Source organism: Platichthys flesus, chromosome 3 (assembly GCF_949316205.1).
Source record: "Platichthys flesus chromosome 3, fPlaFle2.1, whole genome shotgun sequence".
Lineage (NCBI taxonomy): Eukaryota > Metazoa > Chordata > Actinopteri > Pleuronectiformes > Pleuronectidae > Platichthys > Platichthys flesus.
In genome coordinates this window covers 13,129,546-13,155,464 of record NC_084947.1, presented here as the reverse complement: position 1 = coordinate 13,155,464, position 25,919 = coordinate 13,129,546, and the positions used below count along the sequence as shown (strand labels likewise).

Below are 25,919 nucleotides of genomic sequence, written 5' to 3'. Positions count from 1 at the left end.
ACAATTTGTTGCTTTGCACTATACAAACACTGCAACTTAACTTCAGCCACAAGACAATCATCAGACAGACATTTCAGAACTGTTTAAACCAACCACAGGCCATCAACATATCCAAGTGTATTCCAGCTTTCTGTCCGTGAACATCACATTTGACACCCAGCTTCGGCTGAAAATTCACATCTATTTAAAAACAATGGAAAGGCAAAATGCATTTTTTTAAATATATATATTTCCTTAATAATAAGGTGAAAAGAAAAGACACATTCAGAGCCTGAGAGAGTAAAAGATATTTGATGAAGCAGTGCTTTGGTAAAATTTTTAAAGATAAATAGTTGCTTAGTAAAGACACAAACAGAGGCGGATCGGACCCTCAGAAATATTTACATTTTGTTCTGCAGTGGTCTGCGTGGTTTACACAAGGGGATGTGTCGAGAAATACACACGATTAAAGGAACAGAAGTTAACATGGTCATTTGAAACGATCCATACCTTCTGCTTAATCAAAAGCCATTTACAACATTTACAGTATACCTGCATATTTGAAGTGTTGAGTGTCTATTCAACACCTGACCTGTTGACCATATACACTCCGCTCCATATACTGGAACAATTACTCCACATCATATGTGATATGTGTTAATATAAACCATACTGATACTATATATCATTTTATACAATAATATTGTCTTTTGCACACTCTGTCTACATATTCTTAAACTCATAGTATATTATATTATCTATTGTATAGTCAAATACTTATATTTATACCTCTACTATATATCATATCATATTATATCATACTCTTTGTATATTCTTTGTATATATAAGTCTATATACACATATTTATACATGTGTACATGTTATTATTATTATTATATTTATTACTATTATTATTATATATACTGTTGCTGCCATTACTACTATATACTGCTATTATATTGGTATAATGACTATCATATATAAATATATATTATGTTATATTATATTGTATACTATATATACTTACTATTTTTATATACTGTCTAACAATAACTTTACCATCATATCATCAGTACTATTATCATCATCTTGCCACTGCACCTTATCTACCTATTTATCTTGTTTTTCTGTTTTCATTCTTTCTACCTACCTCAATATTTTTATTCTATTGTATTGTATTTTATTGTATTCAAATATACCAGCTGCTATGACAACTTAATTTCCCTTCGGGGATGAATAAAGCAATCTATCTATCTAATTCACATGTCCTCTTAATTCTTCTGTAACAATCCTTTCGCTGGATTTAAAACACTTGTTTAGTGAGAAGTACTTTTCTGGTAAAACCTTCTCCTATCTGAGAAAGAGAGGACTCATGACCATGGACATAAATGTCCGGCAGTTATTGTCTGAATAGAAAACTTTGCCCCAGAATCGAAAGACAACATTGAGGAAAAGGCACAAAGAGAAAGCCAGAGGCGGCAAAGACGACTCAAAGTAATACAAATACACTCTCACGGTGAACCGTCAGATGGCCTGCAGGGAGCCGAGTCAATATGTAGTCTGCACAATCCTGACTGCATCATGTAAATGACTTTGTGAACTACACAGATCACTGGAGGCAAGAGGAACGTCACACTGAGTATTCAACGTCGGCATTCATCTTACTGTACATCTCATAAATAGCATCAACGGTGGCAGTGAAGTTGATGAGGAATTTTCGGATTTTCTCCAAGCATTCCTCTTCCTTGACTTCTCGACCCTTGGAGAGCGCCTTCAGGAAATCGGACTTGTATGGAGCAGCGTAAAGAGCCGCCTGAAAGCAACACAACCATTTCAGATTCATACACCACATGTATTTTTCAACAAGCTCTCCGCTCTCTAACATAAGCTGCTTTCAGACATGCACACGACAGACGAAAAACTAAATTAATAAATATCTCTTGAGGAGAAAGTGGTGTCATACACATAGAAGAGACGGTTTGTGGTGAAAAGAAAAAAAATCACATGATCTCTGCGCCTGCCGGCTGCCCCGCCCCTCACCTGAATCCTGCAGAGGATTTGTTGATCATGTGTGAAAGGAAAACTGCAGAGAAAGTCCGAACCCAATTCTCCGGAGATCCTCCACTGAACATGTCTGAAAACAGCTACACAAGTCATCGATAAAAAAAAAAACGTAAGGTGGTAACTGACCTTGAAAAGCTGCTGCACAAACCAGCCATGGTATTTCTTCAGGGCTATTTCATGGGCTTTGGCGATATTGACTCGGATGAGGTTTGGGTTGTTTTCATCCTTGTCACCGTCCACGAGGCTCTGCAGGAAGACTTGGATAAATCGTAAACCCCTGTTGAAAAACAAGATCATGAACGCACAGCTTCATAACACACATAAAAATTAAAATAAACACAAACGTCAAATTACTCAAACCTTCTCAGCCACATGAGAGCCAAGGTCGCTCCGACATTGGGCCATCCTGCTCCGTGCATTTCCTTCTCTGCCTCCAAAATCTGCTGCAGCGTCTTGAACCGTCCAGGGTTGGTATCAAAAACCGCTTTGATTTTCTAGTAGTAAAAACAATAGTAAAGTAAAAAGGTATGAGTAATAAACACATACATATTCATCCCAAGCCACATTAAATAATGACTGTACTTACTGCGATGTTGCCAGATATGTCAGCTTTAATTGGTGCAAAGACCGTGGAGCCAAGGCAGTCTGAGGAGAAATATTTACACAGGATGTGACCGGGAACCGAAAGAGTGACAGTAGGACGACATCATATCAGAGAATGAGGTACTATATTTTCATTTACTTCACACTGACTTTCTTTACGATTTAAACATTACAATTTTCCTTTAGAATTACTCAATTCTCAAAATCTCAAGTATTCTTTCGTCGGTGTTGCCCTAAAACTCTGTTGCACACGTTCTGGTCAATATTCCAGAGCTTTAACAAATCCAAAATATTAGAGGCCTCATTAGAGGGGTATTTTTATTAAAAGCACTATTGCAGTTATGTAGTTTGTATCATTTAATTCTGTTCAAAATTTGATAATATACTGTAGCTGCAGCAAAGATCTGGACCAAGCAGATCTGGATTCTGTGTAAATTCCAATATGACACATATTGCACATTTGGCTCGAGTAGTTCAAACTCTTGGAGCTGACAATAACACTGGCAGGTAAAGCCAATGTACCTTATCAGGCCTCATTAGGCCAATCATCTGAGTATTATTATTAGGTGTCTTTTAATTTGTCGGCTGAAAGATCTGAGTATTTGGTGACGGGCCTGTGAACAAAGAGACATCTCGAGTGGCGACCACACGCGGCTCCTGGCTGACCCACTGACACAACACACAGCTTTCAGCCCCTGAGCCGTTAGTGGAAACTACACTTATCCACTCGGTCATGCTGATGTGATGCATCGTCACAACACTTCATTTCAAAGACACCCTCCTTTTAGAATACAATTTGAAGTTGTGCATACAGAACTGTGCTTTTGGAAGCTAAAGACAGTCATATAAGCTGCTGCTAAAAGATATAATGATAAGAAAAAACTTGTAACAAAGAGCATCATTTGATCTTGGCTTGGGAACAGCCGTGAACACCAACACATGAGTTAATTATCCTGAGTAAATACATAGTTTTACACAGTCATGGTGGGACTTGGCCACACAGAATTAAATAAAGATAAAAAATATTGCAGTTGTCAATCAAGTACACAGTACTAGGAGTGAGAGGGTGTACATTAATGGCTCGTAGGAAAGTTGGCCAAGAGATGACAATGGTGACAAGGAGGAAAAGCTTACTGTCGCCATCAGACTTGGTTTCCCTCAAGGGTTTCACATGGCAAATTCAATAGAGGACCTTTGGCATATTAATACAGAATGAAGTCACACAAAGATGCCCTGGTGCACCATGCCACCAGTGAATGGGCAACGGGAACTCAACACCAGACTAATCAATTTTCACAACTTAAAATCCAGGCCAGTGGATTAAATTATGCATGATAACGGATTGTGGACAGCTGGCTGGAGAGAAATACGATCTCCCCAGAAAAAGATTATCATTCGGACAGATCAAGATCGTCTCGTTGGGCCTGGCAGAAGTGCTGTGACAGATTTGTCTCACAACACGTTTTGTATCCATTACTAAAAGTTGAACAAAGCGCAAGAGAAAAATAAACAATAGTGCAAAAAGGTCCATTGCAGAGGGCTACCTGCTAAAAAGAGACAGTGTTCCAGGCATGTCTGGGCCTATACTGGTTATACAGCTTTATAATTCCACACGCATAGAACTATAATTATCACTTTGTCAGTGGCATCCATCTGGCCTATACAACTACAAGCCTCTGACAACTCAATCATGATAATAAGCTGAATAGAAATAAACTTGTGTCAGGAGGAGCATCATCTCTCTGCAGGCAGTGACATCTCAGAATAAGGTTTTCACATTTATTTCCACACAACTTCACATCCAGGGCTGTCACTACATAGCCTCAGCTGTGTCACACTGTGGAAACTTTACTTACCAAAGAACGGTGGAAGGTATGACACAGCCTCCAGAAACGGTCTTGTTTCCACCTGTCTGTCGGCTGGCAGCTGCCTGAACTGGTGCTCCATTAGCAGAGCCATCGCTTGAGTCCGGACACTCGCTTTACCTCTGAAATGAGAGCAACAGGCTGTCAACCCCGCACTGCAGAGTTACACTGACACCAGGGGAGAGGAGGGAAACTCTGAGTCTGTGCTTGTGAGTCTGATTGTGATTCTGTGTGTGTCTGTATGTGTGTGTGTGTGTGTGTGAGAGAGAGAGAGAGAGAGAGAGAGAGAGAGAGAGAGAGAGAGAGAGAGAGTGAGAGAGAGAGAGAGAGAGAGAAGAGAGAGTCTGTGTGTGCATGCTTATGCGTTGTTGCCACTTTTGGGAACAACTTTCAGACTATAGTCCAACTAATTGACGATGGGTTGTGAAACTTGAGACAAAAGCTGAGCCTTCAGTTGTGTAAACCAGATTTTCGGGTCAGTGGTTATTTGTAAGTTAATGTTTAAAGTCTAGCCTTAGGTTATGAGTAGGTGTATGTTAGGTCAAGTTAGGTTTAGGAATAGGTTAGGGATGCATATATTTGGGTTTAAATTAGGTTATCTTAAATTTGATAAGGGTTAGGCCAGTAGTATTAGGAAAATTAAATTGAAATATCCCCAAACGTTAACTATGAAGACACACACACACACACACACACACACACAAACATACACACACAGGTTTTCCAATTAGCTGATTCTATTGACTTCCTCTGCGTTCAATCACACATGATGCTTTACTGACAACTAGTGGACTTGTCTGGAAGTACAGTCACGCTGATCTGGTGGGAGCCTGGTATTAAGTCTATAAAAAGAACATAGTTACACTATATTAAAGCTATTTATTTTCTAAATTTGAATTATTCAATTTATACTTTGTGAATGAGCAAATGAGGATGATGTCTGAAAGGATTGGAAAAGATTATACATCATAATGAACATTTTTAAATCCATAAACTGTGATTAACGTTTAATAAATCATTTAGGCTTATATATCTTCATAGACCAGTTATAAAAATAATAGTAAGAGCTTTGGGGTATTTTTATTATTATTATGGGGAAGAACATTTGTGTTTCCCAAATAAATATTACATCACATTATCGATACTCTCATTATCACTGCTTTATTTTCCTATTAGATTAATTTCTGTCTTAAAACGTGTTGTAGGCTGTACACTATTAATGTGTCATAATAAGTTCGACTTGGTGACTCTACAGAAGAAAAAAAATTGTTTTTAACATTTTTGCAGCGACATTTGAAGGCAAATATTTTCGCGTTTTCGTCCCTGTTCTCTTAATTTTGACCTTAACCTCCCCCCTTAGCGTGGGAGTAACTAGGAAGTGATGTCGGTTACTAGGGGACACTGGGGGAAAGAGCAGAGGCGAGTTTTCTGCTTTGAGACTCGAACCATCGAGTGATTCGAGCAAACATCGAGTGACGGCAGCAGGCTTCACCTCCAGCAGGGTGAGTCCGTGCGATTTACCGAGTCATGAAAGCCTCGACTCGGCTCTGTCAGTGATGACTAGCGAGTGAGCGGCGGGACGCTTTGTTCGTGTGTTGTTCATTAGAGTAAACACGTCAAATGCACAACAACACGTGTGTAAAACAATCAACAACATATACTGGATACTCTCTAGTGTGTGCGTGTACGTGAGTGAGTGGTTTCTATCCTCGACCTCACACACACACACAGCTAGCGCCTGGTTCAGACGCTGCAGGTGGCCATTATACATCATGCAGCTCTGGTCAGGAGAAAGCAGAGGTTATTTCTACTGCTCTTGATTCTTCATGATTCAGGTCTATGGCTCTGCCGACGCTCTCGGCCCATGTACCCGGCCGCTCCCGGGCGCTGGCCGGTCAGATGGCCCGGCAGCGGGAGCAGGAGGCCCGGTGTCGGCAGCAGTGGGAGCAGCATGCCCGGTACTTCAGAGAGCAGAGTGTCTGCAGCCAGAGGCAGGCGGCGTGGACCTCCGGCCAGTCCCACCAGCGGAGGTAACTCATCCACCAGTGCTGCACAGCACCAACAGCCTCACACCAGTCTGGAGCATCAGAGATAAAACCATCCAGAGGTGCAAAGCAACAGAGAGTCGCAGTACAGAAGTGTTTATTCTAGATTATTCACACAAAAGTAATTACACCTTAAAAAAGGGATCTTTCAACTGAACATCTTAAATCAATCAATCAATCAAATTTTATTTGTGTAGCCCAAATTCCCAATTCACAATTTGTCTCACAGGGCTTTAACAATGCGCAACATCCTCTTTCCTTGACCCTTGACAAGAGTAAGGAAAAACTACAACAACAACAAAAACTATTAATGGGGGGGGATTTAGAAACCTCAGAAAGAGCCACATGTGAGGGATCCCTGTACCAGGACGGACAGAAGTGCAGTAGATGTTGCATGTAACTGAGCACATCAGCAAAATAACAGTGTTTACAGCATTGATTAGAAAAAATAATAGAATCATATAAGTAGGGTATAAGTGCACTACTCATTACCTAATTTACAGCATTTGGGTGCTTGTTGATTGTTCTTTAGCTGTGTAGAGCAATAGTCTTCCTTTAAAACTGTGTATTGTCTATTTATGTGCTGTGATTTAATATGTGCATGTGTGTCTGCCAGTTTCATCAGCAGCTGCGGATGAAAGGGGAAAATGTCAGAGAAAGAAAACTCACGTTTTTTCACTCTCTTTTTCCCAGTATGTCGTCATACTACAAACAGAGAGTGAAGGAGGAGAAACAGGCCAGCCTGGAGCGGCGCAGGAACCTGCTGAGGGCCATGCTTCAAAAGGAACAAGAGCAGCTGGAGGCTGAGCTCAGAGAAGTGGTACCTGACAGGGCAACACTGGCAAATCAGCTGGTGCAAAAAGCCGAGGAGCTTCGCACAGCCAGAGATGAGAGAAGGAAAAAGGTAGCTGCATTGTTTTAGGTGCATATTTCTTTTAAAACACTGTGTACAATCCCTGTTATTTCTGTTTTGTTATTCCCAGCTTGCACAAGAGCTGTTGAAGGAGCACTGGAAGAAAAACAACCCAGAGTTGCGAGAGGTATTCAATTTTTAACTATTAATGCAAAAGTGACACGTGCCAAACCGGTTACCTCAATGTCTGACTGTTGATGAACAGAGAAATGGCCTAAAGGAATCTAGTGACCATCCTATATGTCTGAAGAACACAGCAAGTGGAGAAAACAGACACTTTTTTTCATGATGTCCATTTGATCTGGAAACGAATAGGTCTAGTGATGCAGCTGTTCCATGACTTTCTGTTAACCTGAGCGCAGTGTCGACTCGGGAGAAAAAAATGTCCGGGTGTCCCTTCCGCCAGGGGTCAGGTTCATCAGTATCTCTGTCGCGCCTGTGTCAGAACTTGCTCTTTTAATCCGTCCACAGGTCGAGTCAGCATTACATAAAGATCATGTTGTCAGCCGATGGCAGGAGCAGATATCTGAGAAGACCCAGGTAGGAAATTCATCACAGCTCTTTTAGAACAGTTCTAGGATAAGACGTGTTTTTTCACCTCCAGGAATTTGTGTGCAATATTCCATTTTAATCAAACCAAACAGGGGATAAATTACTCCCCAGTTCTCTGAAGTATAACCTTCACCAGGCCAGCGGCCACACAGAGGACCCACAAGTCATTAAACTATCATTATCATTTTATGTGACTGATTTAGGTAACAAATCAATTTTTAATTAAACAGCGCCCATGTCATCTGTGACCACAGTATCAGGTCTGAGATCTACTCTGGTTAATCCACTCAACCTGCTACATAATTTAGAACGTTTAGACACCTACTGTAAATGACCCATTGCTTTTTACACATGCAGCAAGAAGTGGCAGAGCAGGAGGAGACGAGGCGCTTCGAAAATGAGTATGAACGCACCCGAAAAGAGGCTCTGGAGCGGATTAGACAGGTGGAGGAGAAAAGGAAAGCAGAGGAGCGCAAGAGAGGAGAAGACCTTTGCAAACAGATGGAAGAACTGAAGCGGAGGGAAGAAGAGGTATAAAGATCTTGGACTACATTTTCCTCTGTGAAAAGGGATTTTGGAGGTTAAGCATCATCCTCCCTCTCTCTCTCTCTCTCTCTCTCTCAGGCCACTCGTCTAAAGAAGGAGCAAGAGGCTCTGCTGGTGCAGCAGTGGGAGCTGGAGAACTTGGAGGAGGAGAGAAGGAAGGTGGAGGAAAGACGAAAGAAGTCTGAGATGGGGTAAGGGAAGGTCTTTCAGTAGATGACTCATCGCAAGTGTGATCATACAGGCGAGGTCTTAGATTCATTGAATTCATGTTCCACCAGGTATTTCTTGATACGTCAATACCGAGCTCAGTTGAAGAGAAGAGCGCAGCAAGTGCAGGAGGAACTGGTAAGTTTAGTGAGTGTACTCCAGATATGTATATATATTTCGGGGTTTAAACATCTTCTTTGAATACCTCTGTGCCTTCCAGGAGGCCGACCGTAAGATCCTGGCAGCCTTGCTGGAAGGAGAGCACGAGGACAGGAGAATGGAGAGCACACGAAGGGAGAGGGCTGTCGCTGATGCTGCCTGGATGAAACAAGTGATTGAAGAGCAACTTCAGTTGGAGCAAGAACGGGAGGCGGAGTTTGACATCTTGCACAGGTGAGCAGCAAGACTCAAGGAACCTCTGACTCCGCAGGCAGGGACCCCTGTTTCCCTTCGAATATAAACCACTGGACTTCATCCATTTTAGAGAAGAAGCTCAGCGTGTATGGGAGAAACGAGAGGCCGAGTGGGAGAAGGAGAGGAAAGCCAGAGAAAGACTCATGCATGAGGTAAAGATGTAAAAGACTGAAAAGACTCTGACGCGTGACGATTTGATGACAGACTAACTTTCCTGTATTTTTCTTGGAAAGGTGCTCGTGGGCCGACAGCAGCAGTTGGAGCAGAAGGTGCAGAAGAACCGCGAGGCTCAGGAAGAGTTACTGATGAGACGAGAAGAGTTGATCCAGGAGCTGGAGCAGGAGAAGGACATCAGACGTCAGGAGAAGGACAGTGAAGAGGGTCGCAAGACAGCAAGGATACAAGAGTTAAATGCTCAGGTTGGTTCATGCTGCAGTGGTATCTTTTATCAGCGAGAACTTAAAACAATTTGGAGTTCCAAAGGTAGCTCAGCTCACAACTCACAGCACAAATAGGCCTAAAGCTGTTTGTGTGTTTGCACTGTAGGTGGAGCAGCAGCGTCAAGAGCATTGGGAGGAGCAGTGCCAGAAAGAGCAGGACGAGGAGAGAGACAGGGAGGCCCTGCGTATCCAAGAGGAGGATCTGAGGCTGGAGATGCTGAGGATCGCCAAGAAAGGCTACCAGGAGAAGGTAACAATTAAATAACAATGATTTTGAATGTTGATATTCCAAATGTCTAAATGCTCTTTTACGTTATCGGTACTAAAATAGCTTGGGAACTGTCTCTTTTAGGTTCACAGCAGACCTCGATCCGCATGGACATGAGCAACGTGAGAGTATGAAGTTAAAACAGATTTGTATGTTATGTATTTTTAAAGATGTTAATATCCTTAAAGGATTTGTTCAAATTGTTTTTTAAGCGTGTCTTAAAACAAAACTCAAATGCCAAAATGAAAACACTAACAGTAAATGCTGACATTGGGCGAGAGGCGTATCACAGAAACAACCTTTCACATGTGTTCACACCTATTGGTTCCATATAAACTAAGCACCAGAATGGAGATGAACAACTTTATCAATCTGTAACTGTTTTGATAAACGCATCATGTTCGTACAGAAAAGTGAATCTCTCCTTGAATGTCTTATAAAGAAGTGAACCAATCATGTAGACTGTGGGGCCATTGTTCCATCTTGATGTTAATAATCCAGGGCCGGTTGTTTGCATTTGTAGCGAAGAACAAAGTTTCATTTGCACTTTTGGAGCTCTTCAAGGAGTATATATATTTTATATCCTGATCTTTTTTTTTTTACTTTTGATTAAAAAAAAAAACAATGTTCCAAACAAATCAGTCCAGTGTTTTCTGTCAAGGAATCAAACATGATAAAACAGGATGTAGTTATAAATTAAGTTTATTTAGAAAATAGTTATTTTTCCAAAGTCTGACTTTGAAATTCATTCAATGAAATGACCTTGCTCAGATTACAGAACGACGATGAGACACTTGGGTGAGGAGGAATCCTGGGAAGCACATTAACAGGGCAGCTGTCTACAGCTCCATCCCACATGTTGCACATTAATACAAAAACTAGCAGCAACGGAACAGAGCACACAACACATGGACGTAGGTACAGTATGGCTCTTAGCTCTATATATGCTGTAACCTCACCAACACTGCAATGGCACATGGGAGCCCAGAATACAGTGCAGTCTTTAGCCTGTTAGAGACACACCAAATCATTACAACATCCTGGTTCTGGTTAAGATCACAACCTGCCTCCTAAACAAGTTCACTGACAAGTCAAATGTCTCTGTGAACAGTGCCCTGCACACTGGGCTACACTGGGACAGGGGACAAATGGTATAAATGGCTTTTTTTTTAATGCAACAAACATTAGCATTGCAAAGTGTGATGTAATGAAGTTCCCAATATTTAATGTAAGTTACCTAATTATTCTGTTTCTGAAGATTAAACTTTACAGTATGATGATGATGCTTCCAGTGTAATTAATCAGAGGAAGCTCCTTGAGTACAAGAGTGTTAACAGCATTCAATGACATTTATGGTTTTTAAGAATCTGTGCCTTGCTTTGGACTGATAACATATACCTGTATCACCATGTAAGTTCACTGTAATGTGCTTCAAGACTATTTGTAAGTTAAGAGTTACTTTTACTTTAAGTTTGAGAGAGAAATCTAGAAGCCTCTGTGTTTCCCTGACTTGCTGCATGTCATCTTCACCTCAAGATAACTTGTGCTATTACAACCGCTGAATATCCCAAAAAACAGCTGCTGACTTTTTTCCTTGAAACTCTGAGCTGGCTTTAAATAATGTCAATACCTATTCATAAGTTAAGAAACAAACAAATGCATGCATATACCACAAAAACAAAAATCAAAAGGATTCGAAAAAAATATATATATAAAAAAGAACTGAGATGCTGAACGGCTGTGCAGCCTTGTAAGTGCTGTTAGTTGGTGTTCTCCTTTGTGGTGATGGTGACGAGCTGCTTGGCGGCCTTGGCGATGTCATAAGCACATTGGATGACCTGCTGAGTGACCAGCTGCATGTCCGGTCGGGGGCAGCCCTCTGACGGCACCGCCTTCCTGCACTCGCCCTGGAGCCGGTACGCGCTGGAGGTCAACAGGCGCAGGGAGCTTCTCACGGTCTCCGAGCGCGGCCTCTGCAGAGGACGGTAGAACAAATATCATGGGACTGTCTTTATATTGTGTCCTTTCAAAATTGGTTTAGGATGAATTGAGTGCAGATTGACCTCTGGGCCTAAAACCTTAGTTGGTTTGTCTACTTTACTTTTCACCACACTAAACACACACATTTAATAATATTTAGTACATTGGTTATTGGTATACAGATGATAATATTGCTGTATTTGAACATGACACATCTAATTTTATTTTTGCTGCCTTTAAAAGTAAATAACTGGTCCACTTCCTCTGACTAAATGTATGTACAGTACGAGGTTGTTTCCATACCTTGGGAAAGAGGGCAGCCATTTCTGTTACAGCCACATATATTCTTTCTGAGCAGGGTATGAAGCTGCGAGGAGAAGACGTGTGTCAGCGAGTTCAATGTATTGATCTCACATCCATACCATTTTCAACATTATAGATTAAATATTAATGTAGAAGAACCAAAAGTTATTACATGCAAAGAACTCCGTCATATCCACAACACATCATGCATGTTCAGTTCACTTCAGGCTGACAAGAACTAATAACATGTAACTGAACACACTTTTAGTCCTGTGAGATTTCATATTCAAAAAAACAACACATGAAACAAACAAACAAACTTGACAAATATGAAAATCTTAAAACATTAATCACACTCTGGGCTACATCTAATAAATGCAAGTAACTACACAGATGTATTGTAATTTGTAACTTTCCATCGACTAACTTGAGTGAGAGTGAGTGAGAAAACATATCATCGTCAATCAAGTAATAAACTAGAGCCCGGACGATGTGGATTTTTTGGGAGCGATGCCATATCTCAGGGAGTAAAGTTTTTTTTTGATGCAGATATATCAGCCAAAATGTTATATAAAAAAATTTAAATTATTCCTAAGATGTTGTTATCGAGCCCTTATGTGAAAGAAATGTAAATGAGGCTTGACATTTTACAGTTAGCCAAAAACTATAAAAACAAAACAAATAAAATTATAAAACAAATATGTGGAGCTGCAATAAATAAAATTAACACACTTTTTAAAAATATAATCAAAAATGCACATCTTCTCTGCATTTTTGTAAACAGAAATGTCAACACCCACATGTCTGTGAGAGGCTCATATCAGCTGACAGATAAAATGGTCGGGCTCCATTTTACACTGAACAAACTCAAGCGTTCATTAGCACATTGACATTGAAAAAGAGACATCAGCTTGTTAGCAGGTGAGAGAAGAAATGAGGGAGTGAGAGGAGAATGAAACTGTGCCTGGGAGGCAGGGACAGAGGCCAGAGTACCAGGAGGTGGGGTCAGGGGACCGGAGGCTGAGTGGCTGCAGGGGAGGGGGGGCCTTGTCAGCCCAGGGTACCAGAGTGCTGAAACATCCCAGACTGTGCCTGAGCCGACGCACACCTTCCCGCTCACATGGTCTGCTCACAGGAGCGAGGGAGGGGGCGGGGCACCGCAACGCAACAACATATCAGCAGCAGCAGAGTGGAAGTCGGATGGGGGGGGGGTCGAAGATTACAGAAACAAAAGAGGAAATTATAGAAAACAAACACAACTAAACAGATCCGAAATATAATGAAAGGAAGAGGAACTTGGGATGTAAAAATGAAAGCAGGGAAGTGAAAGCTGGACAGAATCACTGATCTAAAATAACTGATCTTTTTAGATTCTGACCTGTCGTGTTTGTTCTCCTGAGCGGCTCGCAGCAGCTCTTGGATGTTCTTGGTGATCTGCTCGGTTTTGCGGATGACGTCCTCCGTGCTGGGAAGCGTGGGGTCCGACTCCGTCTCCAGACCGTCCAGCTCGGGGATGGAGCTGCCCTCCCCCAGCCAGCCACTGCTCCTCAGCCTCCCTCTCCTGCACAAGCTGCAAGAGTAAAAGTCACAAGAAAACAGTATTTATTGTTTTTACTTGGCAGACAAAACGGCACATGTTACTGAAAACCCCATTTGAACCATATTCAGGAGCCATAAAACACGGTTATTATCTCTCACTTGACAACTTATTTACTCTCACCCTGAATCGTCCAGCTCAGAGTCGTAGAACGTGTTGTCATAGTCACTTTCAGGCATGCTGCTCTGCTTCTCGAACCTCGAGGCCTAGAGGGAAGAGCCAGGACAGAGAAAATTCCATTCTTCAATGCCTCAGGTCAATTTCATCCCCGATGAGCAAGAATTTACATTTTTCAGTTTGTTGTGCCAACTTCAAACTGGAGTATAAACATGTTAAAGTGATGCAAAGACAGCAGTAAGCCAGTACAGCTGTGAAGCAAGAGCACATCACAATACATTTACAGCATTTGTAAAAATATTAGTAAAACAGATTGAGTTTAGATCATTTCCTCCTGTCAGTGTGACAGCTACTAAAAGAGATGTTTACTTCTGCATTTGTTTGCTTCTTTGTAAAAAGGATTACACGAAACTACAGTGTGGGTTTCAAAGTCAACTGGATGGGGCGTCGGCCAAGACAGAAATTATAACATATTGAGGTGAATCTGCAAAAAAAGAAGCCAATCCAGGATAGTCTCTCTTTAACATTGCAAGACAGGATGTTTGTTTTGTTTTTTGACACCTTCACAAATTTACCAGGAAATAATTCAACGATCCTGATGAAAAATAGACAAATCGGGCCACATTTAGGAAACTGACATCTACGAGGGTGTGAAGTTTGATGCAGCTTAATCGATTTGAAGCAGATTGTTGGTCTGAAGTATGTGCTCAACTGAGTGACATGGAGTTTGTCTATGAAAACTTTTGAACTGCTGAAGTAAAGGTGGACTAAACAAAAAAGACAGAGTTTCAGCAACACATGGCTCTAGAGATCTGAACCATGACACACAAGCTTTCTCCGAATTATAGAGAAGTGAACACAAGAGGTTTTTGCATGAGGACGGGAAGTCAGTGTCCAGACGAGTTCATAAATAAAACTAAATGTCACGCAGCACAAATATAAAGTGTGTGACACAAAGAGTTAACTGTGATCTGATATGTTCATTGTAGCTTAACATCACGCAGTCTCACTATCAGACTGAAAACTATATTTATAAACAGGAAGCAGAGACAGACAAGAACACTCACGCCACTCAGCCGGAACGTACAACATGTTCATAACCTTTCAGTATATCCGTCAAATACACACAGTACAAAAGGAAACGCTGCACGTGTTAGCTTGCCTGAGGAAAAGCGATTAGTTCATACATGTTTAGATTAGTCTGTGTTCTGCCTGAAGAGAGGATCAATCTGTTTAGACTGTAAACACTCAGGGATGACCGCAGTGTTGAGAGCATGCTGCTGAAAGGTCACTCTGCAAAGTGGACAAGCATTTGTTAGACAGAGTCAAAATAAGTTTTTTCTTGATAAGTAGAGGATTTGAAATGAAAAAAAATCCAAGAATTGAAGATTTATAAAACATACATTTAACAATCTAATTCACTAAATACTCAATTAATTTCCAAAAGTCTTACAGATGGTTGTGAAATTCAACAAACACTAAAAACAAACTTTGTCCAATCAATCAAAATTCTACATCATCTGCTGCACAGGATTCTGCATCAAACGGAAAGCGTTAAATGATCAGACGCTGCGTCACAAGCACAGCTTTCTGCTCAGGGTTCAGTCTGAGGTTTCGCCTTCACAAAACCACACAATTCCACTTGTGTAGGCTCACAGTGAGGATGATGCTGATGGAGGAAGGTGACTGGTGGTGAAGGGCAGCCAGTGGAGGGTTGGCTCATGCAGCAGAGCAGAGAGGGAGCAGCATTTGGGGAGAGACAGGAATGTAAAGGGTACAGAAAGAGGTAGTAATGGTAAAAGGCTCCCGGTGGATTTGCTGTGTCCCACGAGGTGTGGACGAGTGCAGATGTACTTAACCTTTTGAGCACTTTCGTCCTTCGACCATGACATGGTTGATGGAAATGAGGGGAGGGATGAAGAGGCGGTCACAAGAGCGCCCCTTTCCGTCTAAAGACAGGGTTCAAATCACATTTTAAGGACAAATCTCTTCAGTTTCAGAATGAAAGGTGTAGCGAGATGACGTTAGGACGTCCCACAGACCTCTTCAAGGCGGTTGCGGCTTTATCACATAATGTATATTGAGAAAGGAGCTGATGGAAACAGTGCAATGAATATGAGCATGATCAAGATTAGAAAATCCTGTTATTTTAGAAGGGATAGCAATTAATGTTATGTGGTAACTTTAAAATAGCTTGGTGGATTTCACAGATCTATGTCCTACATTTAAACCCTGAGAGTGAAGAGTTAATTCATCAGAAGGAAAGAACCAGGAAACTAGAATTCATCAGCTCAAATTGAACTGCAGACAAATCAAACAGGTGAGAAGGTTTTAGTGAGTGTGTGGATTCATCATGCATTACAAGAACACAGAGTATTTGTATGGTAGTTTTAATGCTTCATCAACATAAAACACAATACAAAAAACCTTCAGAGTTTATCAGAATAACAGCATCTCTTTGTTTGTACAGCTACGTTCTGACTGAGGAACAAGCAGCGCTCCAGTAAACAACAGCTGTATACACACACACACACACACAACAGTCCTGTGTAAACTTCAAATCTGGACATAATGAAATGTGACTGACTCTTATTGAAATGCATGAACTTGTGCTTTTTGAGGACTCTGTCTCTGATGCTGCAGAAAACTACCCAGTGGTAAATGAGTGAGGAAACATTTTGGAGAAAGGTTTGCAGACAAGGTGAATACATGAGGGAAAGTCATGGAAACATAGCAGAGGAGAGGAAATGGCAAAGGAGAGCAGGGAACAGGTCTTACTTACATTCTTACTTACATGAGGTGGGAAGGGTTGCATGGTGGGGATACCCTCCTCAGGGTAGGAAGTTTCCCCTTTAGGGAGATAGGGCTTCAGGCCTGAGCCGGTCTCATACATAGACATGGGCCGACTGGCCTGTGCAGACTGCCGGCGTTTCAGGGCTGAGGGACTGGAAGGGTCAGGGTAGTCTGAACCGCTGGGGATCTGATAGATATTGGGTGTGACCTGCCGCTTGAGAGACGAGTTGTCGCTTTGCAGAGATTGAAGCTGGAAGAGACGGTCAGCAACACACTAAGAGGTGCTTTCAGCAAAGCAAGCTTTGTTCCCTGTCCTGATCCATTCTGCATTTCAGTTTCTCTCCCGTTATTCCTCTAAATATTTATTCCCAGGAGAGTTTCAGTCATGATTTGTATACGGCTCTCACAAAAAAACAGAAAAGAACAAAAAACTACAAAGGTTTCTGACTTGTCACCACCAATATGTGTGTGTGTGTGTATAAATATACATATATATATTTATCTTTCTAATGTCTGTTGTGTTATATTACCCTACACTAGTACATTATCCTTTAAGAATAAACCTGTGCCATTGTGCTAAAATATCCACACAGCATCCTTGTGACTGTTACTGAAACAGCTTCCTGTTTTTAAATGCTCTGATCTGAACCACCTAACATCACAGTAATAACCAGACTTTCGCTTTGGGAGAGGTTTTCCCTTTGTCTAGAGATGCAAAGCAAGTGACAAGCAAGCAAAAGGTTGTGGCACAGGTCAGCAACACAGGTGAAGTTTAAGTCAAGGTGCAGCTTCAGTACAGAGAGACTGAGAAGAACAAAATCAAGAAGATTTTGTCAAAGATGAACTGGCCTTAATCAATGCAGTAACTTGCATTCAATGCTGAGAACTTGTCTGCTGGTGTTAGAAAGTGAAACTTGAGATGTAGAGGGACTTAGCTACTAACATCTGCTGGTGTTTGGTAAAGGCTGATTTGTTACAGAAACAGGGTTCTAATATAAGAGAAGCCTGCATTAGAGATATGGTTACTGGTATCTGTCCTGTCCAGCATCTTTATCTGAATGTTCTTCGTTGAGAAATGGTCCAACCACAAATTAAGACGTGTGCTTTCAGATCTTAGTATCTATGCATAGACTGTGCATAAAGATGGACGACATGACAGTTCCCCCAAAAGTGAAGCCAAAGCATCTTGATCACCCCTGGTGGCTGGCTGCAGTAAGGGTCATAAATCTCACTTCCTCCGAGATAGTGAATGGTTTCATTCTTATCACACTGAGGTTTGTGTTCATTCCCCAGATGAGTTTGGATTAAATTAGTTGATGCTATAAAAAACGGTATATATATGTGATGGTTAACAGCTGAGACCAACTTGCCATCGGTCGATTGCATCAACAGGACCTTGATACTGCAGCTCAGCTCCATCCAGCACAAGATGGTGGCAACAATATCCCGGATATTTTAGCTTCATTTTTGTAAAACTGGAAGATGTGGAGACGCGTCATCTGTCTTTATACACAGTCTACTGTCTACCCCCAGAAAATAAGACACAAATTCTGCACCCTCCTTCCAAACAACCAAATTAAAACCCTTTAACACATGTAAAAAATAAAAGAGTAACCTCACTGTCAATGATTCATTTTGACAAAACACCTAGCTGTTACATGTTCTAGAATTTCTGTGGTCAAAAATATATATTGTATAAATATATCTTACAAATCAGCAGTTTGGTACAATATCACTATTCCAGACTTGAATCAGCTGAGGAGCGTGCTTTCTATGAAATGTATCTGCTTAAAAAACATGTCCAACAATAAATCCATATGTTAACAGCTAGAAATCATCTAAAAACATTCTATTCAGTCAACACACTACATGTGAGCAAGGCACACACATACAATTTAAGTTAGTGACTATAACTATGAAGGGATAAAAACCTGTCATGCTCTTGAAACATGCTTGTTAGTAACATGACATAGCATATCTATAACTTTAATTTATAGGTAACAAAAAAATGGGACTAAACTGTGTTTGTTATTAACTGGAGTAATGGTGGACTTGTTCTTCTCACATCTATAAAACAAACCAACACAAAACAAATGCTGTTTACATTCAAGCTATGAAATTGAACATGCTGGCCAAAACAGAGGGTGGACCAGCAGGGTGTCACAGCAGCTCGGCCCTGACTCCAACCCCCAGGCTGGGCCTCCACACCAGAGAGCGATCACACTGGGCAGGAGAAGAGCTCTGCTGACCGCTGTGGCCCCCCCCTCAGGCTGGCCCCCGGTGTTAGTGATCTTAAGGGTGGAGCTCGGTGGATACCTTTTTCTGCATCAGCCTCAGCTCATCGCTCAGGTTGTTATTGGCTTTCATGAGCTTCTGAATCTTGGCTTCAGAGGCTGAGAGCGCGTGTTTCACTTCCAAGTATTCTTGCATAGTAATGGGGCTGTCTGAGAGGTCAGAGTCCAGACTCTGTGGGATTAGAAACAACAACTGTAAAGACTCCTAGAGAGAGACACAGTGTCTGTCACGGTTGTAATTAGCGAATGTGATACTGTGATACCTTGGTCCTGTCTCCTTTGCTGGAGTTTAGCTCTGGATCTGTATCCTCGTCCGACGCCACACTATCATAGTCAGGCTGGTCGTTGTCCTGGCTGTCGCTACAGTGTCTGATAGCCACACTCTTCAGGATGAGTTCAATATTGTCTGGAATGAAGGGACAGAGTCAAACACTTAACATCTCTGCTGCACAAGCGAGAAATGTCCGGTGCCAGTATGACCTGGAAATAAATACACATAAGACACTGACCTTTGGGACTGGCCACTGAGTTCCCCTGTTGTCTGCGCTTGGCATCACTTAGTATGTCGATCACCAGAGTTGCAAATTCATGTGCATTAAATCTTGCAAGTTTCTGTCGTCCCTAATATGAAAACAAAAGGCCAATTTAGTTCAAAATGAATCCACACATACAAAGATAAACAATAGAGCATTGGTAAAAGAGTTCTGTGAGGGTTACTTGCCTGGTTCCGTGTTGATGAATACTCTGGATTCACAGGCAGGAAAGGCACCACGGTTGTTTCTGTCACCAGGGTGCTGTGATTCTGTGTGGCCAACCACACTGCAAGAAACAGAAGAATTAAATGTAAACTAATGTCCAGATCAAGGGTTAGGGTTAGTGAAAAATAGCATTGTGTAAGCTGATGTTCTCTTTAACATTTATAGTAGGTGGTACTCTTTTTAAAGAAACCAGAGATTCTCTTTTGCTATTTAAAGGTTCAGTGTGCAGAATTTATTGACATCTGGTGGTGAAGTTGCATATTGCAGCTGAATACCCCTCCCTTCACCCTCCCCTGCCAAACATTAAAGAACCTGTGGCAGCATTCAGTTGTCCTAAAAATTCAAAAAGGTGTTTAGTTTGTCAAGTGTGGGCTTCTGTAAAGAAAAACATGGCGGCCTCCGTAAAATGTAAATATAACGTATCTAAATACAAATGTCCCATTCTAAGGTAAAGAAAACTAAAAAATTTACAATTTAGATGCAACACTCTAGGACTATTTCATAATCAATTTCTGCCTCCTGAATCTCTAAAACACACTGGACCTTTAATGAGCATTTAATTATCCTCAATTAATCTCATCTAGCATATCATTGGTCGCAGGTATACAAGACAAGACAGAAAGACTTTTACCTGCATCCGTCTCTCGTCGGTCCACCTCATCATACACATCCATGGCCAGCTCCTCGAATAAATGATTACTGAGCTGCATCAAAGTCAGGAAACTACACTTAGTCCCACATGAGTCATCGGATTGAACAAAGCTCAGAACGGTGACATTCTACAAGTGAACACTACAACAGTACTTACAGACTGTAGTTTCTTCTTTGCTGCTTTGGCCAGTTCTGATAGGTCTAAACTGCTGTGAACAGGAAATAACTCATCATTATAAGCTGTTGAGAAATTAAGATGATTTCAACTTTAATCTGATTAATACTTACATGTTCCTTATTCACCATAAGAAAGCAATGAAAAAACGTAAAATATAACATTTCAGTTGAAGAAGTTAAACAGTTTTTTGTCTGCCATTGGTTGGTAATAGAGATAAAGAGTAGTTTTGAATGAATTATTTGCAGCAATTGCAGAGCTCTTAGTTTAACTCTACTACCTCACTGGGTCTGTTATCTTCAGCTCATATAACAGATGCTGCAGGGAGCTCAAGAGCATGTCAGAACGGGCCTCAGAGCAAAAATACAATCCTAAACAGCTGCCTCACTGCTCTGGCTCTGCATGCTCCATCCAAGTCAAACCTTATCAGTTATGCACATGTTCAATCAAAGACAAATCACTGAATAGTGACTCACATCAGGCTGATGTACAGCTCGGGCTCTCTTACCTGTCGGCCATTTGTGGAACAATGAAGTGCTGGCTGTTTTTATGATCTGAAAGGAAGAAGAAGGTGCCTGATGACTGACAGAATCAATGCTTATACTTGAAACACATAATATAGTTGGTATTCACGAGACAAAATAAACCGACAAGGACATATGCGTTCTCGCGTGCAGCTCCTCCAGATCATTTCAGTAGAATTTCCTGAGTTTGAAAGCAGGTAACCCCCCCCCCCCCCCCACCAAATTCATTTCATTTCCAGATCTTTCTCACCTGGTTTCCTCCCACACAAGTAGAACGCCAGTCGATCAGTTAGTTCATATTGAATCTCCACCAGTCTGTCTGCCAGGTCATGTTGGCCAGCTTCCCTAAAAAAAATAATAAAAAAAACATTTCCAATTGGATAAATTACTCAAACTTTGTTAATATTTTTGTGCTGAAATTAGTTTATTGAAAGAAGCTAACCTTGCATAGTCGATGGGCGTTTTGCCATTGCTGTCAGGGGCGCCAGGATCTGCCCCATAAACAGTTAACAGTTCAGCCTGAGATACTTGCCCTGCCTTTGCTGCTACATGCAAGGGAGAGTTTCCCTTTTCCTGGAGTAGAAGCAGATTCAAGACCTCATATCAACAGACAAGCAAAAGCACAGATGAAAATGTATATAAATGTATATAAAGTGAATCTTACGGGGTGAAAGAAATTAGCTTGTGCTCCGAGGGATAGCAACCTCAAACAAGTCTCCAGATTCCCTGTGCGTACACTGGAGTGAAGTTGCTGAAGAAAGAAAACACTTTTAGTATGAACTGAAACTGTTAATAATATAAAAACACTTAATACAAAACACTTTTCTCATAATCAGTTAGAGCAGCTTTTTCTCCTCACCTTACTTAGATCCTTGGCTGTCGAGCTGTCGTCCTCTCGGCAAGGCATGCGATGGACGAATGCCAGCATTTGATATTTGGCTCTTATAAATTCTGATTTGTTTGGGCTTTGGGACAATGACAAAAATGAATAAACAGAGACTATGAATGAGCAAGCAGCACAGATTAACACTATTTATTTATTGTAATGATCATTTTAAGTTTACCAAACAATTAGCATCCAGAGAACAAAGGGCTCTGTAATTATTTCAAACGTATATGACTCACTGCAGTTTGTCCTGAGGGTTGGCCTTGCGTTTCCCGCTCATCACAGATGCGGGGTCCAGGAGGGAGTGCTCCCATATGGAATTTGAACCGTTGCTGTATAATGTCTGAACCATCTAAGGGAAATCAAAAAGAAATTGATTGATTATTTTTAGAATGCTGACTGACATTTCTGTTCCCGAACAAATACTTTCTATATTTGGACAGAAATCAATACAACTCAGAGTGGTCGGTTGTCAAACAGATTTATCTTGAGCAAAGAGACGGGGCAGCTAAAATCAGAACTACAGTAATAAAGACTGAGCAAGGATAACATGACCTCAAGGCGTTTTAAGGAACAATGCAGCCTCTGACAAGAACAGTAAACGTCACAGCTGAGAGTGTAAAGATCCCACAGTATCTAAACATTCCCACTGAGCTGTTATTACCTGAAGCTGTGTAGGCGGCCACGGCGTGTGCGTCAGGTGGCGGACTTGGGAGCTGTGTCTTCCCAGACTTCGGTGAACGCTGCAGCACTCATCGCAGACCAACACGCCCCTGTTCACGGAGGCCCAACGAGGTTCTGACAGGGATGAGAAACGTGTATCAGCTCATCTACTGCTCACACTGAGGGCCAAATATTCCCTTCACTTATATATGCTGATTATAATTCAACAATATGACCCCAATAACCTTTTATTTATCACGTTCTTAACCGACTATTACACTGTGGTACTTACATGAAAAAGGCCACAACTAGGGTTAGGGTTAACAGATCCAACGAACAAGTGTTTTCTGTGTAGCCAAATCCTCATGGTACATATTGGTCTGTGCCTCAATTGTCATCGAAAATTGATCAAAAGGCCTCAGTGAGCCACTGTTTATGAATTCATGTCTAAAAACAGTTCAAACAAATACACTGTTCCCACCTGCCTGAGTAACTCGCTGTTTTAGGAACTAATTGAGCCTTTTTGAAATTAATATTAATATTTTCTAAATTGAGTAGTGTACTATTATTACAGACTCTGTCACAACAGTGATTCAAGGCCTTTTTGGACATAGGTTTAGGTGAAGCCACACACATTGAAAAAAGGAAGTCAAGACTAACAGTTGTCGGTTGAAGCATCTCAACGTTATTGTTGAGTGATCGAGCAGCTTCCCCTTTCAATACGTTGTTAAAAAAGGATATATAGTTTAGTGCTGCATAATCAGGCAACGCCTGGCGTTAGAATCTGACGCAGAAGATACAGAATACCCTGTGCCCAAAATAAATATGTGTACATAACCTTGACCTGTTTTGCACACTTCATCTACTGCAAATGTCTCAGGGTTTTGTTGTCTCTGATCTGTACCGAGACGATGGTGGCCGCAAACATCTCAAGACCAAAAATGTGGTAAATTCATACGCCATTGACCCGATAGCCAATTAACTGTTGAGCCAATTGAGTGTCTGGCACGGTGACAGCACAGACAGTGAGACTGTAAGTGCCTTAGCAGCAGCTGTGGTGTAGGATGAACAGCCGCGGGGGTTGCTGGTCAGATTCTGGCACCTGGTCCACAGTTTTCAGCAGCTTCTCCAAACTTACTCGCCACCAAGACATGAGTGTTAGTGCTGACATGCCTCTTTTACCCATTCCTCAACAAGTGCTGCTAAATTTAATACCACATCTTTGAAACTATAAATATTCTTCCCCAACAACTGGTGACAGTTGTATGGAAGGGCAATCCAGGCCAGCTGCTGTGGAGACCTAGGAGGGGGGGGTTAACTAGCTTTAAAGACCTGATGAGGCACAAGGTACAAAAACTTGACTAATCCTGAAGATGGAAATGAAATTACATTGGGTTAACCCTCACTAAAAACAATCTCTCACATTGTGCAACATTCACAAAACATTATGCTGCGATTATATAGAGAGAAAAAATCTTCTGCATTGAAAGCTTGCGGTCAATTCACTCAGCATCCTGTTTTGCTTCCTGTGCCTGCTGAAAAACATCACGTCACTTCTATATAAATGGGACTTCTGAAAGCACCTCAGACACAATGCAGCTACTACTTGTTCGTCTGTCACAGAAAAAGTAAATTGTAAGAATTTAAATCCACTTTTCTTTCTTTCCTAATAGCTTGCTATTGAGAACAAAAAAGATCGGTGGAAGTTGCTGACGTTGCTCTGAGGCCACATAATGGACACAGTATTAAATTTGAGGCTAACATGGCTGTTACTAGATTTTTTTTTTGGTATTACTGGAATTTGTTGTCTTTGATTTCGGTTTCGGATTTGATTGTGTCCTGTATTTGATTTTAAAAGCTATAGTGCAACTGTAGTTTGCTTGTTGTCTATTATGTTGTATTTTTTTGTTCTCTAAGTGAATAACTTTGTAATGGCTATTTTTAAAGGTGCTTTGTGCATTATAATATTTCCACTGGAGATGATCGCCATTTAATAAATCACTGCAGCTAGCATAGTAGGTACATAGTACCATAGAGAAAGGGTCCAATCTCTTTTTTTTTCTTTTATTAATATTCTAGATGTCAAATTATAATTCTTTACAGTATCTTTACAACAATCAAGTTTTATAAACCCTAAAAATGCATGTTGAAGAGGAGATGAGTCCTTTCTTTTAGGCATCCCCCATGAAAAGTTGGATCAGCCTAGGACAGGCTTTCCTTTCTCCTACCAATGTCTTTGTGTGTTGTACTCTGTACCCACACTGGCTATGTAAAAGAATGATGCTGTCATCCTACTTGTTCTGCAGAGATGACACAGAACTTACAAAGCAGATTGCTGCTCCTGATCTGGGATGAGATTTCAGAATTGAAGATTAAATTTTCAACATATCGTTTGTTGTTAGACAAATCTGTACTATACACATTCAAAAATATACATTTTAAAACCAAGCAACATGGATGGAAACAGAAAGAAGAAGAGAGCTGTTACAGGTCTGACTGAAACCTGAGTCAAGGGAGGCTCCACGTTAGTTAGTTACTGATCTGTAAACACCACTGACATCCTGTTCAGTCAAAACAACACGGAACTTCATGATCTACACTACTGTACAGTGTGAAAACAGCTTGAACCCGGGCCCATAATCAGATTTAAATCAGAAGTGTGGAGGCTTACTGAGCTGGAAGGAGCCCAACCTTGGTGGATCAATAAAGGCTAACAGCTCACGTCTGCAGGGATGGTGTGTGTGTGTGTGTGTATGTGTTTGTGTTAGCTTACCTGGGACATTACAATCAGCGCAGAGCTCAGTGTTTCTCAGACGTTTAGACATCCTGTCCTCAGCTCAGGGGGAAATGTCTCCTCACAATGAGCAGACTGTGCTGTGGGCTGAGCTAACCATTGATTACTGTGTGTGTGGACGCCTTCCGCGTTAGCAACACCTCGGTTAGCTAATTACAAACAACCCGAACGACGACCTGCCACTTGGTTTAACTTCGGGTTCGCGTCTTACGTCCGCACCATTATAACGGTGCCCAGAGGAGGAAGGTACAATGCTACCACTTAGCTGAGTTAGCACCTGACTAGCTAACTAGCCTCTATCCGCCTGCCAGTCTTCAGTCAGTGTGTGTGTGTGTGTATGTGTGTCAGACAAGCAGCAGGGCGACATGCAGCTGCAGCATTACGTACACAGGTACACTGTGCCCAAAGTGAAGACTCTCAGGTGACACACACCCAACAATGATAGAATAATACACATAATACAAATTTTTCCGTGTGACCCACATTTT

The 25,919-nt window shown here is 41.4% G+C and overlaps 3 protein-coding genes across 8 annotated transcripts; 1 reads left to right on the top strand and 2 right to left on the bottom strand.

Annotated features, from left to right (window-relative positions):
* Positions 1-962: 962 nt before the first annotated feature.
* Positions 963-4,637, bottom strand: gltpa (glycolipid transfer protein a). Its single transcript, XM_062382426.1, has 5 exons — positions 4,503-4,637; positions 2,630-2,688; positions 2,404-2,537; positions 2,170-2,320; positions 963-1,792 (listed from the first exon to the last, which is right to left on the bottom strand). Exons 1-5 carry the CDS (start codon positions 4,603-4,605, stop codon positions 1,610-1,612), a joined length of 630 nt encoding a protein of 209 aa, XP_062238410.1. The 5' UTR covers positions 4,606-4,637; the 3' UTR covers positions 963-1,609.
* Positions 4,638-5,872: 1,235 nt separating this feature from the next.
* tchp (trichoplein, keratin filament binding) lies at positions 5,873-11,176 on the top strand. The gene is made up of 13 exons (XM_062382021.1): positions 5,873-6,013; positions 6,347-6,541; positions 7,250-7,460; positions 7,540-7,596; positions 7,941-8,009; positions 8,379-8,552; positions 8,646-8,758; positions 8,846-8,912; positions 8,995-9,167; positions 9,259-9,340; positions 9,422-9,607; positions 9,735-9,878; positions 9,981-11,176. Exons 2-13 carry the CDS (start codon positions 6,351-6,353, stop codon positions 10,011-10,013), a joined length of 1,500 nt encoding a protein of 499 aa, XP_062238005.1. The 5' UTR covers positions 5,873-6,013; positions 6,347-6,350; the 3' UTR covers positions 10,014-11,176.
* git2a (G protein-coupled receptor kinase interacting ArfGAP 2a) lies at positions 10,581-25,769 on the bottom strand. 6 transcript variants are annotated; one of them, XM_062382017.1, is made up of 21 exons: positions 25,411-25,769; positions 22,639-22,772; positions 22,214-22,326; positions 21,948-22,053; positions 21,753-21,839; positions 21,531-21,661; positions 21,339-21,433; positions 21,073-21,118; positions 20,547-20,598; positions 20,370-20,442; positions 19,702-19,799; positions 19,490-19,601; positions 19,244-19,386; positions 19,003-19,152; positions 16,688-16,936; positions 15,753-15,842; positions 13,900-13,982; positions 13,558-13,749; positions 13,173-13,304; positions 12,180-12,243; positions 10,581-11,869 (listed from the first exon to the last, which is right to left on the bottom strand). In XM_062382017.1, the coding sequence occupies exons 1-21, from the start codon at positions 25,460-25,462 to the stop codon at positions 11,657-11,659; spliced, it is 2,415 nt and encodes an 804-aa protein (XP_062238001.1). In that variant the 5' UTR covers positions 25,463-25,769; the 3' UTR covers positions 10,581-11,656. The 6 variants fall into 6 exon arrangements, with proteins under 6 accessions (XP_062238001.1, XP_062238002.1, XP_062237998.1 ...); XM_062382018.1 differs by lacking the exon at positions 13,173-13,304; XM_062382014.1 differs by lacking the exon at positions 16,688-16,936.
* Between the last annotated feature and the right edge of the window lie 150 nt (positions 25,770-25,919).